Raw genomic sequence first — 13,918 nt, forward strand, 5'->3', positions numbered from 1 at the left:
AAGTGTTTTTTAAAGGATGCAAATGTATTAATTTATCAAAAACAGTCAAATGTATATATTTTTTCTTTTCATTTTAAAGGTACTTATGAATTGCATTCTTACCAGTAAATGCTGGCAGTTGTGTTTGTAGTACTGAATAATGAAAATAACCATTTGAACTTTTTTGTTCTACCAGAGCAGATTTTTCAAATAAAACATATCATTATTATCGACAGTACTTACAGTTTTGCAACTGATGGCTTCCATGCAGCTGCAACCAGCGCCAACCTGTGCCTGGCTACGGGTGTCCGCGGCGGGGTCGACTGGATGAGGAAACTGGCCTTCCGCTACCGACGAGTCAAAGAGTTGTATAGCACGTACAAAAACAATGTGGGGGGTAAGCCAATCTGTCGGGAGTTTGCTGGACAGTCAGGAGGGAAACAGAAGAGCAAGACATTTTCGTTTAGTGGAAAATTGAAAAATTATTGACCAGCAGATTAAAGTTGTGTCTGAAAAAACATCACCTACCAAAAGTATTAGCTTGTTTCAAGTTTTCCTTATATTGCAGATGGAAGGCTCCAGATTATATTAATTTTAATGAAAAATAAAAATGTTAGATGTATTTGATACTGTCTTTTATTAATGATATTATTAATAAAAGACAGAAAAAAACAGATCAAACCTGGAATTGGAGGCAAAATCTCAGCACAAGTATTAAACGATTACATACAGTATGCATACTGTACATGCAAATATAATATAGAATATAATCTTTATCAAAATAGCAATACTTTTAGCTAAATACTCATTGATCATTTTTATTTGACCAAATTCTGGCTCGAAATGAAAAACATATCCCGTGTTTCTTCCTGACATGTTTTTATGTTAGAGTGGAGACTATTCCAAAATGTTACTTAATAATATTTAATGTTTATTTAAAAGCAACACAGCACATGAATGAACGGTATAAAATACAAATGTAAATATGCCAGATTTGGCAGTAATGCTTTACATCCACGGTCCCTTGGCAGGTAACAAACAATAGACTGCAAGACATTAAGGCCCCTATAAAGTTTAACAGCTTTATACAGATATAACAAACATTAATATATTAAGCGATTTTTAACCCTAGTGTGTGTGATGCCTGATGCTGGGACAGTTTTTTGAAGTCATGCTGTGTTTTAGGTCTGCTGGGTCCTGCTAAAAGAGACGCCTGGCTGCAGCTCAGAGCAGAGGTGGAGGCTCTGACTGACTCCTGGCTCACCCACGCACTCAAGTCCCTGTCCATCATCAGCTCCAGGTGCCAAATTATTTACATTATTCTGTCTTTCACACTTGGCGGTGATCCATGACAGATTTGCGCACTTAAGCAACAGTTTCACAATGTTGAGATGACTGAATTTCCATTGAGTGATGCTTTGCACTTACACATTTCAAGAAGAAAGGCGATGAATGTTAAAACATTAGCAAGTTCATTCTTATTGCAGCCACTTCACTAGCTGTCATTTTTTCCAATCACAAACATCATAAGCATTGTGCGAGCGATAATGGAAAGGCAAACCCCTTATGTGTGGGAGCAACCTCGTATGAGGGATTTGATATGAGGTGATAGTCCACGATTTCACAGAGGAATTGTGGATACAAAACTTTAAGCGATGCAATAACACCTCTTCTAGCGCCTGCTGCATCATGCCTGAGGGATCCAGTTCCCACCAACAAGCACATAGCCAGCATCATGTGGGGTATGAAAGCGAAAAAAAAAGGGTTTCTATTGCAGATTTGTGAAATATGCCTTTTTTAAATCGCCTTAAATACCACCTCATGCAAGGGTAAAAACTTTTTGCGATAAATGGGAGTTTTTCGCAATTGCTGTGTTTCCATTAAGTGTATTTTATAGTTGCAATTTCAATTCACGCAATCTTAGGGAAAATAGAAACTCGCCTACTGTTGACCTTCTATGGTCCTTCCCTCCTTTAATTAAGAAGGCCAAGTTTTAAAGCATGAAAAATTTTCCATGTTCAAAGTGTTCTGTAGCAGTAAGGTGAAGAGCACACTGTAACCTGAGGCTCTAGCTCGAGTGAACTCAAAGCTGCATCTGTGAGCCTTCAGCTCCAGTTAACAGAATGTTAAAATTAGCAACATTTTCTTTCGTCTCTGAACGCTTCGCAGATATGGACACGTTTCTTTTCATTTCGTTTATTGTCAGACTTTGATAAGTTCCTTTTTTTGAGTTTCTTTGCAGTGTAGCCAAAGCTGAAATTGCAACTTTCTCTGCAGAATTCTCCATTATTAAATCAGGCTTTCGCCAAAGAGATGAGCACCTGCATCTGCATTTTTTATAACAGCTAATAGGATCGCCCTCTCTCTGAAGTGACCTGTGATTGGCCACAACCTCCCGTCACAGACTACATTTTTTAAAGCCTGGAAAGAGCCAAGAGGACGCGACAAAATACATTTATTAACTCATCGATCTGATCACCTATCCTTTCTTTTACCTTTACATAATACAGCCTGCTCTGTGTGTGTGCCCCACAGGAGTAACTGTGTAAATGTGTTGGTGACCACAACGCAGCTCATCCCAGCACTCGCTAAAGTTCTCTTGTACAGTCTGGGATCTGTTTTCCCCGTCGAGAACATTTACAGTGCAACAAAAATAGGTAAGAGGCAAACACTCACACACATACACATACTCTGTAAATTCTAAACAATAATCTGATATTGATGGAAGTAATTCAACTCATATTTCAGTTATGGTATTTTAACAATTCAAAGGTCAAATATATTTTGCTGATTAACCATTATTTTGATTTGATTTTCTTTATCTGCTCCATATGTTACCGATATTCTGTTTCTTGTTATGATATTCAACTTATTGCTTTAGTTGGGCTCAGATTCACAGAACGGCTGGTTGGGAATTACAGTTTGTTTTATTTTATACCGTGTGTGTGTGTGTGTGTGTGTGTGTGTGTGTGTAAGAGAGAGATAAAATAATTCAGATTAAATCACACAAATACTCACACACACAGAAAGGTGTGCTCATCTGCTTCAGAGCCATGTACACAGCTCTGCTCTACTGGCAATGGGAAAGATATCTGTGGCCTGTTTTTTTAGCGCATTTAGCTGTGTTTAAAAACAAAACAAAACTTGTACACACACTAATTTAGGTAGAAAAGAGGTAATAGTCTTGTTGCAGGTGGTACAGCGAGTGAAGTTAAACCTTCATCATTGTTATTGGTTTGCTGCCCTGTACGTAATTCCAGCAAAGCTCCATCCAATTTCTACCTGAGCAGAACAATAGCCAGAATAACTGAAAGCATCTGCGTAGATGTGTAGGGTCATTAATGTGCCATGTTTCAGAAAGACCTCAACATTATATCCGTCCTCACCTCACATGAGGTCCTGATCTAGCCTTGAACAAGTCTGACACTCGTGGGATCCTCCAGGCCGGACGCCCACATTCTGAATGGACTCCATTAGCCCAAACCTCAGCCGGTTACGCCAATGCACCGCAACTGTGGCCAACACTAAATCACATTCAGCCGTACATCAGTCTGAGCAAAGGAAACAAAACAACTCGGATTAGGGTGAAGAGAGCCAAAACATTCAGGAAAGAAAGCTCAAAGCCAAGTGTGTGTGTGTGTGTGTGTGTGTGTGTGTGTGTGTGTGTGTGAGCTTATGTTACACCCATTTCAACCCCACTGTGCATTGATTCAAATGGACGTGGCAATGCATAACCATGACAACCACCTGAGGTTTTAAGACACAAGCAGACAGCATTTCAGGTCAAATGCCACATCCCATAGATTCAAGGATAGACAAAGTTTGACTTCTAAAATCACTATAGAGCACGTCCTCTTTCTGAGTCTTTGAGGAAACCAAATTCATTATTTTTTATCTGAAGTACCTCTCAGGATGCACCGTGTGAGTGTCAGGATAAATCAGTGTGAGCTATCTGTTATGGGATAAGTGTGTGTGTGTGTGCGTGTGTGTATTTGGATCATGTCATCGACTCAATCCAAATGTCCACCCTCCGAACTTGTGGACCGAGCCCTCACGGATTTCAGTCATACACTCTGTGAGGTGTTCGCTGTCATCACGTTAAATCCGCTAATAAATAGGCCTCTAGTCTGTTTCACTCGTTGCCGTGGAAACATTTGAGCGACATCTACATTCATGTCCACTGTGACTACAGATGGTCATCTATCAGTTCCAGCAGCTGACAAGATATAGATCCAATGTATCGGCTTTTTGTGACTGAACAAAATGATACATACACATTTCTATACAACGTATCGGCTACATATATTTTAAAAGAGAAATGTTTGTAAATAAGGAAAAGTGGGTAGTACTGACACTAGAAGACCTTTTTTTTTTAAAAAAAAAAAGTTAGCCTATAGTGTAGGCTGCATTAATAAAATATATTTTGATCGCCCATACTTATTCATAGTTCTGTATCATGATGTAGTTAAATACTATTTCTGACTTACATGACTCCAGTAATGTTCGTATTATTGCGCATTTTTTAGTAATTAAACCTGCAAAAAATGATGAAGTCTGCGCCTAAGTGGACTCTTTGTTGACTCGATAAACTGAGCATTTGGACAGCCCTCAGCACTCGCAGACTTCCTGTGAACATGCCCGCAATTTCTGCGAGTCTGCAAGTGCAGCGAAGTCTGGAGATTTGGTTTCAGCCATTGGCTTGTACTAATATGTTATGCATCTAGAAAAAAACATGTCAGGCCAAAGACATTGTTTTCTCTTTAAACCTAGTGAGTTAAAATGGAGCCGAATTAAATACTTTTGTTTACTGTTGTCGCTTATAAGCCATGCTCTGTGTGTGTTTGGGGGCATTAGTTGAATCAATTAAACTTAAGTGCACCACAGAAAGTCAACACAATGGTATAGAAAAGCCTGTCTGCCAGTTAGCATTTCGGAGGTTCAGACAACAGCGTAGGCTGCTTGCGTAAGTTACATCGAGCCTACGCACAACTATGAATCAACCTTTAGTATTAGGCAACAAGTGGTTGTGGTTATGGTTAGGGTAAGTCTCCAGGAAATGCATGTAAGTCCATGTAATTTCCCCTAAAGTGACCCAAGTAAATGTGAGTGTGTGTGTTTGTGTGTGAAAGCTTCCTCTCACTGACTTCACCGTTGATGCACACAGCTCTGCCTCTTCATGTGTTTTATTTCCATCGAAACAACAAAGGAAAAACCTGTGAAAGCCGTTTGTTTGTCTCCAGGCAAAGAGAGCTGTTTTGAGCGTATAGTCTCCCGCTTTGGCACTAACATTACATATGTTGTGATTGGCGATGGGAAGGATGAAGAGCATGCGGCCAGCCAGGTAAACACTTCTGAACTTTGACCCCTCTGACCTTGTTACCCTCCTTCCTCCCCCTTATTTGTTTTTTTGCAGGAAAAGAGAGTTGCTTTGAACGCATAATGCAAAGGTTTGGCAGGAAAGTAGTGTATGTTGTTATTGGGGACGGTGTGGAAGAGGAGCAGGCGGCCAAAAAGGTAATGGACCCGCAACCTCACCGTGACCCCGCCTACTCCACACAGTGTGAGCTCTGATTGGACGAAGCCTGCCTTTCTTTGCTGTAGAGGATTTGTGTTGGTCGTTTACTTTTTTTCTGTTCTACTTGCTGTTGCTTTTTCCTCCCTTTTTAACGGAGCGACAGGAGACTTGATCACAACTTTTAGGGTGAAATTTTGAGATGGAAGCTTGGCTTATGTTGTACATTTTGCACCTAATTTTGAAATTTAAATAATCCAAATTAATGGGGAACCTGCAGGTAAATTCTTAAATCTGATTAACCGCTTTGGACCATATTCTTCCTAACTTGATTTGTTTGACAGTAAAAATAAATGCCTGCCAAAATGTACACAGCCATTAAGCTTTAAACAATTGAATTTGTTTAGAGCAATAATGCTGGTTTTTATAAAGTGGTGTGGTGTCTTATTTTCATTGATACTGTGTTTAATGTGAGAAAAAGGTTTGATCACAATAAAAAAAAGATGACAAGTAGTGACATACTTGGACATATTTCCATAAGTGTGACTATAAATCCCATCTCTTCTCCAGCTTTGGGTTTCATTCATAACGCTGGGATTGTTAAAGAAACAGTTTGACATTATGGGAAATATGCAGATGTTTTCTTGCTGAGAGTTAAGATGAGAAAAAAATGTCCTTTTATCCTCTTATCTGTCCTTTAAACATGAAACTACAGCCAGCAGCCAGTTAGCTTTGCATACTGGAAGCAGGCAAAAACATTAGCCTGTCCAAAATGAAAATCTTCTTACCAGCTTCTATAAAGCTCACTAATAAACACTTAATACATTGTTTGTTTCACCCTTTGAATCTGAGGCAAATTGGCCTGATTGCAATGCAATGAGCAACTTTGGAAGAAATAACTCAAACAAATGGCAAGAAATAACAGTTACGAGAAAAATGTCTGAAAGTTGGCAAAAGATGAGTAAAATTTTAAAGCAAGGAATCTACTTTTAGTATTAAACTATATAAATATTCCTGTAAGATAATTCAAAAGATATAATATATATGCAACTCTTTTTCCACTTTTTTAAAATACATTTTTTTGGCATTTTCCTGTCTTGTTTACATTTGTTGGTTTATTTACTCCATGTCTTTTTTTTTCATTGTTTGTTTTACTAATTTTCAGGTACGTTTCTTGAACTTTTTTGCTAATTTTCGTGAATTTCTTCTCTCGTTAGTCATTGCCTTCTTCCTATGTTTTCGAAAGAAGTCGAGACAATTGCCTCAGGTTTCAAAGGGTTAATAAACAGAATATATTTTAATTAGTAAGCATTTAGTGTATTTTTATGGCCTACCTTCTGGCAGAACCAGGCTTGCTGTTTTTCCATTTATGCTAAGCTATGCTAATAACAGCTGCTGACTGTAGCCTTAGTGAACTTCTGAGTGATATCCAAATTAACTCTCAGGACAAAAACAGATCATTGTTTTTCCCCAAAATGCTGAACTCTTCCTTTAAGCCTTAGAATCGCATGGGTTTTGTTTGCAGTGCTTTTGCAAAGCAAGCAGCTACAAGCTACTGTAGTGTAGCTTGCATGACATACGGTGGCGGTGTGCAGCTATGAAAACCTTCCTGCTGGTTTCAATGATGTGTGTGTTCACTCCGCAGCACAACATGCCTTTCTGGAGGATATCCAGTCACTCTGACCTGCTGGCACTACACCAAGCACTGGAGTTTGAGTACCTGTAACTATTAAAGCAATATGGACTCATGCGAATGTTACCGCGGACATGGTCAGCCAGGCAGCCCCCTTCTTTTGTATAACTATTTAAGAACAAACAATACACTGCAACTGTTTTTGTGATTTTTTTCTTTTTGTCTTGTCTTTTTGAACGTCTGGATTTACAAACTCTGAACGGTCTTAAGCGAAGGAGAGGTGAAAGGAGGTTAACAGTGGAGTTAAGAGACGACTTAACTACCCAGCTCGGCCCTCGAGGCCCCGATGCCGGGAACGGACCGCTGTGAAACCCCCCCCCCCCCCCCCATCTACTGTCGTTGCAGCTGTAGCAGACCGAAAGATCACCCTCGGCCCGGGAGGATTTTTCGTGGGCTACTTCTTGTTTGCTTTGTTCTGGAGCATCCAGACCAGGACGAACTATCTTCAAACAACGAGGGCTTCTCCGTAAAGGCAATGTGTGAGGGGACAACAGCTGCTTTTTAAAAAAAAAAAAAGTGTTTACTTCCTAGTGGTATAATAATCACAACACAATGCAGTCTGCACCAGAAACTTATGTAAATTATTTACAATAAACTTAAGGGGCAGTGGTGGATGTTTTTGTCAAGGAAATTCAATTTTTGGGGTCTTTTTTTTTTCCTCTGGATTTTTTGTAATTGTCTGGGCAGGGGGATTTGAGGATGTGCGTCATGATGTGTTGTGCCTTAATGTGTTTGAATGTCTTTTTCTTTATTCAGAAATGTCTATGTATGTAGATATAAAGGAGAAAACTTATCCAAATGACCTACGCATCCTGTCTTCCCTGATGAAATTTAAACCTGACAAACATCAGAAAACAGAATAACAGCTACAAAGTCCCTCCTTTATGCAGCCTTTGCGTTTTTACACAACTGCATGTAAACGGGAATATTACTGGAATATTATGAAGGGGTGGATCGGGAGTATTTTGTGCATGTTACGAGTCATTAATGTCAGAATTCAGACTTGACATTTTTGTTGGACATAATTTAGTCCATCTAATTGCCAGTAGATTTTGGCACTATTTAGTTACACATGTTTTAAGATCTAACAGGCAATTTGAGAATCTACCAGCAGTCAGGTAAAAAGTCATTTGAAAATCTGCAGGGAAACCCGGTCACAGTTTCAGCCATAAAGCAGTACAATGAGTAAAAATTTTAGTGCGTCTTTGTATATCAATGATCACAAAAAATAAGTGATCTAATTTAAGTTACACTTGGGCTAGAGGTCTTTTCTAGGTTTTATCTTGGGGTTAAGGCAAAGATTCAATCAATAAACAACCTTTTAGGTTGTGGTTTTGAGAGCTTAATAAGTGACGAGACGTGAGACGAGAAGTGACGTGCTATTGGTCGGTTAACATCCAAAGGTGAAAAAGTACAATTCAGTCAACTGCTTAATTTCCACTTTTTATTGACATTTATTTCTTGCCTTTGAAGTACTCCTCAATAACATCCTTGGCTTGAGACTCCTTGCCGTAGTCCTGTTGACAGAAAAACAGTTTGAGATGAGCACTTCAGACTCAACTGAGCTCTGAATTACAGCCGGGCGATATCACAGCTGACATGTTGACATGTCATCGTGGGGAAAAGCACATATGTATTCAATAACAGCAAGTGGGATGCCCTGGTATTGTGCATGCTGTGTGCCTCAAAATGGCATTAAAAAAACCTGATTGTTCCTACTTCATAAAGTGCAGACAAAATAAAAAAGAGGGGTTGTTTTTACTACAACTTGGTCCTAAAAACACCTTTTGTTTTTTCTTGCATGCCTCCCAAGTGAACAGAAAATCAACTATTACCATTAACTCTCAACATGTGCAGTGTAATCCAAGTCTTATTTATCTTGTCGTTTGCGCAATTTAAAAATCACTTCCACCCACGAGTAATGCTCCTTAAACGTGCCCGAGCATCCGCTCAAAAGGAGCTGCACAGGGCCAAGGCACAGTGCTTGGCCATGCATGAGAACGGTTTTACTAGCGTGTTTAAATCATAATGCTTCAACAAAGATGCATGTGTTCGAAAAGTACTGAGCAGACGACCGGATAAATGAGACTTGAATTTCACTGCGCACATTTTATTTTTAAAAGCCTGTTTTGGTATTGTTTTGTCATAGGAATGTTCTTTTTGGATTCCCCAAATCACCATAGAGGTATGCAAGGAAAACAGATTCCTTCACGACTTGCAAGGTAACACTGATCAATTAATACTAATAAACAAATGGTCATTTCGTGAGAGAAGTATACGTTTAAGTAACTCTACTACAATGCACAATGTGTGACAGTACATACACATTTTCTGTATCTGCTTGTTATTTTGAAGGTACTGTCAACAAATACGGCTTTCATTAAGAGAAAGACAAATCCTTAATTTTGTTTAGTAACTGCCAAATTAAAATTACGTAGAAATATATCAGACGTTATTAGGGGGTTTTATTATTGATTTTGAGTGCCTCACTCTGTATGTGGGATTATTACGCTGCTTTAATTTGCATCATAAAGATTTTAAAAAGAGGAATTTATTAAATTATTGAAAAAATAATAAGCATTAAATTATTTTGTGATTTTACAATGCAACATCAGGAAAATGCAATTCATAGCATCTTACTTCCAATGTCTTTGCATTTTTAAGATTTTTGAAAGACTGATTTAAGACATCAATACAAAGTAAGGCCTGATTTTTAGATATTCAATGCCTTTTACGACTTTTTAAGGATCCGAAGGAACCCTGTATCATGTTTAACTATTTGTAGCCATTCTTAGGGACCCCAGACACCACAGGCAGATGAAGGGGCTCGTACCCTGGCTGTCATCTCGCCAAGCGTTATCAACAACAGCTGCATGGCACAGGAGGCACAGCACCTGCACTTGACTGGCACATCAAGACTCCCCACTCAACCCCGTTTCATCAGCATATTAAAAGCACCCTTCAAAAGAGCGTAATTTACCTTGACGACGACACAGCTGCAGCCCACAACCTTGCGGGGTTTGCCCTCGCGGTCGATCTTGCACAGACCGACCCACTCGCCGAGCTTCTTGTTGTCGTCAACCTGAAACAAAGTTAAATGACGTCTTTTAAAACATTAAATGTGCAACAAGATCAACAGCAGCGTTGTGGGTACTCCTGGCTGCATCTCAGACAGAAATTGGGTAACAGTGGCAATCTCCTCACAGTATTCAGTAGAGGGAGCCAGATCTTCATCAGTGATACAGCAGAACAGGACACATCATGCTACTTATAAATCCACTTCCATCGCACAAGAATCTCCTCAAACAATAGCATCTGAATTCTTATTTAAGGTGTCTTAAAGGAATTTAATTTTTACATCTTGCAGTACGGCACCGCAGTAAGAGCTGCAACTGACATCTTCATTGTCACAATTTGCTGATTATTTTCACAATTAACCAATTCAGTTGTTCGATCTATGAAATGTCAGAAAATTAGTGACAACTACTCGATTAATCGCTGCAGCTTTTAGCCTGATGCTTAATCAGTGTGGTCACGAGCAGGCTCATTACCTTTATCAGGTTGATCTGATGCTCGGCACAGAGGGCCTCCACCAGCTTCACGTACATGGGCTCATCGCAGTTGGCTGCAAGGGCGCAGAGATGTGCCTGACGCCTGCAAAAACAACACTGAATTAACTCACAGTAAGCGTTCATACTGCAGTAACACATTTCTAAATCTGACGGCACATCTCAGACAAGAATTGGGTAACAATGGCAGTCTTCCACACGACATTTCAGTAGAGGGAGCCAAAATATCATCAGCGATACACCTACTAAAGACCAAAAGCCAATATTAAGTCAAATAGTTGAACATACTTGTCCAGAGCCTTGGCAGCCTCACGGATTCCACGGGCAAGGCCTTCATGGATGAGTGCGGTCTTGAGCACTTCAGGGAGAGCAGTGTTGACATCCATCACACCTCCAGCGACAGCGCTATCAAACAGGTGGACAAGATTTTTTTTAACATTTTTTGGGAGTTCTACCAAAATGGGCGCAGTTAGTGGATTCCAGCAGAGCTTCCAGCATGTCAGAAAGAGGATTTCACTCATTGTTGAGTGAAGGGGTATCCGACAAAAGAAAGAAAGTCATCATTCAAGCACCAGAGAGCTCGCTTAAAGAGGATGGGGCCGCTAATGTTCAGTCGTATGCCTCAGACAGCTGACCCTTCGGTATGAGTAGGATGACAAATGTCGTCTTCAATACAGGCATCAGTTTTTAGAATTGCTAATTAAACAGCTCTTCTCGCCTCATTGTTGTGTACCGAGTTTCTCTGCATCCTGGGACACTTTCACTATGTATTCAAAGTTTGAGATCAATTATTTAAGTTAGAAATACTTTTTTCCCCATCATTGATTTTGATTTTATATATTCAATGCTCTTGAGGTTTTTTAAGGATCTGCATGGACTCTGTACCTATTTGTTTTTTTGTGCAATTTTTTGGTCATTTCTCCTTCAGGTCCTCATCCAAGATTAAGAAATCCAGTCAATTAGCTCAGGTTTCAATTGGTTGAATAAAGTAGTTTTTCTTTCAACATTTCCTGTTTCTCTTTCAATATCAGCGTACTTTGACATTGTTTCTGTGGACAGAATCCCCTCACTTTAACACCAGGCTTTTCCTTATGAAATATTTGCGTAAATATAATGCATGGGACTCTTAACAACACCTACAATATTTGCATGTAACATCATATGCTATCATCGCGTGCATTTATTGATTTTACACCTATAACTATTGTTGTATGATATTGTTTTGTAACCATTATTGCTGATGCATCTGTCCCCTCTCCCTTTTTCCTTTTTATCATCATAGTAATTTAATTGTTATTTATAATATCTATTGCATTTTTTCCTGATTACAGGGTTTTTTGAGGTGAATTTTTCCTTAGACGATGTGGGGGTCTGAGGGCAGAGGGATGTAGTTTGCAGTAAAGCTCTCTGAGGCAAACTGTGTTTTGAGATAATGAGCTTTATAAATCAAATTGACTTAAATTGACCATGTTGTTGACAGTGCAGAGGATTGAGTGCTACAGACTAGATAACACTAAATTGATATGTGTAGCCTGGGCATAGCTGGAGCAGAGCAAGCACACTGAAGTTTTAATTTCGTCCTCACACACTGAGTTACAAACGCAGTGATCAAGTAGCTTCTTTAGCATGCACTCGGCTAAGCTAACCGGTTAGCATTGGCTCATGCAAAATAACAGAATACACCCCGCGTTTAACACCGCGCCATTTACAACGGCCAACAGATAATACACCATATTTAGAAATTAAAGCACCGCCACCGTCACTTTTCACACAAAGTCTGCGCCGTTTTGTTAGTTAGCTGTCCCGGTTTCCACTGCGCGGCTAACGGCGCACAGAGGCGACACACTCACCCTTCCTCGGCCATGTTGATTAAAGATGGATGTTGGACTTAAAGTTCTGCAATAAAGAGCACATATGAAAGGACAATCGTTATACATTGTAAACAGCTCACTGTGATGAATGTATATATCAAGATGTTTGATTAATCCTTTAGATTGTGCCGGAAAGAAGGAGAAACATACCCGATCCTCCTCTGGGGTAGCGGGTAAAGAGGACGTCATAGAGCTGCGACTTTGGTTTAATAGCAGCAGGCCCCGTACCTCGACGTCCGATTTACTGCCTGTTGTAGTTTCAATGTTCAAATCGAGAAAGTATTTAAGTTAAATTTAAAATTTTGTATAAAATGTATCCACCAAAAAAAAAGACACTTGGAGATATTTAGACTTGATCTCCAATAGTCTAGTACTTTTTTTTTTTTTTAAATACAGATTTACTTATTTGGGGTTTTTTTGGTTTGTTTTTTTTTCCACAATTATAACAGCAACATTTTTGTTACAGGCCTGAGTTTGGTAAGATAATACACAAATGAATATTCGGCTACTGTAAGTTAATAAATAAAATGCAGGAAAAAAACGATTTAAAAAAAACCCTAACCCTAACCCAAAACCACCAGTGGTGGTTTATATATATATATAGTCATATAGACCCACATAAATAACAATTATTAAAAAAGAGATTGCACATACATGCTGTTCCCAAAGCACTATTTTTGAACATGCAAATCATTCATTTGATGAATTTCAGAATGGCCTCTGGGGCTTTCTGGTCCATTGTGGTGCTTCCTCTTTGAATTCAGTCTCTTAGATCATTGGGTAGATGATCTATCAGTGGCTGCCATTTATAAAGCTGGTCTCATATGATTTTGGCACCAAGTCTTATATCAGGAAGTACTCTAAAGATCTCTTTTTACCATTGTGTTATTGATGGATCCAGCCAAAAGTATGCGTTTCCTTGTTAAGTCCGAGAGCCTTTACACTTTGTATAGTTTACACAAAATCCTCATTGCAAAAGTGCTTTTAAAAATATTTACAATACATGTGCTTAGTATTTTCTTAACATTGTGGTGCCCATGAGTGTAGCAAGCACCAGGACACAAACAGGTTTAGAAATGTTATAGTCTCTATTCATGCATGTTTCTGTAATGTTACCAGGATTATTTTGTTTGACATTTTTGTCTATAGTGTTCCCACTTTTCCTACGATTACTTTGGGGTTATTTCAGCCATTATTAGGGGATGTGGTGAGGTCGGTATACTGTAAGTTTGGTTGTGTAAGTTTGCTGACACTTTTAAATGTAAGATGTGTTGATACTTTGACCTGTATGGCT

The 13,918-nt window shown here is 39.1% G+C and overlaps 2 protein-coding genes and 3 non-coding genes across 15 annotated transcripts in view; 1 reads left to right on the forward strand and 4 right to left on the reverse strand.

Moving 5' to 3' along the window:
* The window catches only part of eya4 (EYA transcriptional coactivator and phosphatase 4), a 65,973-nt gene extending 58,088 nt beyond the window's left edge, over positions 1–7,885 (forward strand). For 5 of the 11 annotated variants that reach the window (XM_042503533.1, XM_042503525.1, XM_042503529.1 and 2 more), the window contains 5 exons: positions 216–376; positions 1,165–1,279; positions 2,515–2,636; positions 5,393–5,539; positions 7,137–7,885. In XM_042503533.1, the coding sequence (XP_042359467.1) occupies positions 216–376; positions 1,165–1,279; positions 2,515–2,636; positions 5,393–5,539; positions 7,137–7,174 (583 nt within the window). In that variant the 3' untranslated portion in view covers positions 7,175–7,885. Of the gene's footprint in view, positions 1–215; positions 377–1,164; positions 1,280–2,514; positions 2,637–5,219; positions 5,321–5,392; positions 5,540–7,136 lie in introns of all 11 variants that reach the window. The other 6 variants (XM_042503534.1, XM_042503526.1, XM_042503530.1 and 3 more) reach the window with 3 other exon arrangements.
* A 729-nt stretch (positions 7,886–8,614) lies between these two features.
* rps12 (ribosomal protein S12) lies at positions 8,615–12,835 on the reverse strand. Its single transcript, XM_042504080.1, has 6 exons — positions 12,775–12,835; positions 12,604–12,649; positions 11,042–11,158; positions 10,736–10,838; positions 10,165–10,266; positions 8,615–8,701 (listed from the first exon to the last, which is right to left on the reverse strand). Exons 2-6 carry the CDS (start codon positions 12,615–12,617, stop codon positions 8,639–8,641), a joined length of 399 nt encoding a protein of 132 aa, XP_042360014.1. The 5' UTR covers positions 12,618–12,649; positions 12,775–12,835; the 3' UTR covers positions 8,615–8,638.
* On the reverse strand, positions 10,346–10,428 carry LOC121956021. The gene has a single exon (XR_006106655.1). It is a non-coding gene; the product is annotated as a small nucleolar RNA SNORD100 (small nucleolar RNA).
* LOC121956022 lies at positions 10,910–10,994 on the reverse strand. Its single transcript, XR_006106656.1, has one exon. It is a non-coding gene; the product is annotated as a small nucleolar RNA SNORD100 (small nucleolar RNA).
* LOC121956018 lies at positions 11,248–11,323 on the reverse strand. The gene has a single exon (XR_006106652.1). It is a non-coding gene; the product is annotated as a small nucleolar RNA SNORD101 (small nucleolar RNA).
* Positions 12,836–13,918: the final 1,083 nt, after the last annotated feature.

This window comes from Plectropomus leopardus, chromosome 16 (genome assembly GCF_008729295.1).
Source record: "Plectropomus leopardus isolate mb chromosome 16, YSFRI_Pleo_2.0, whole genome shotgun sequence".
Taxonomy (NCBI): domain Eukaryota; kingdom Metazoa; phylum Chordata; class Actinopteri; order Perciformes; family Serranidae; genus Plectropomus; species Plectropomus leopardus.

Coding starts and splice junctions, on each gene's coding strand:
- rps12 (XM_042504080.1), bottom strand. Junction 10,839..11,041: donor GCTGCCAAGGCTCTGGACAA/GTATGTTCAACT, acceptor TTGTTTTTGCAG/GCGTCAGGCACATCTCTGCG. Junction 10,267..10,735: donor ATCAGATCAACCTGATAAAG/GTAATGAGCCTG, acceptor ACTTTGTTTCAG/GTTGACGACAACAAGAAGCT.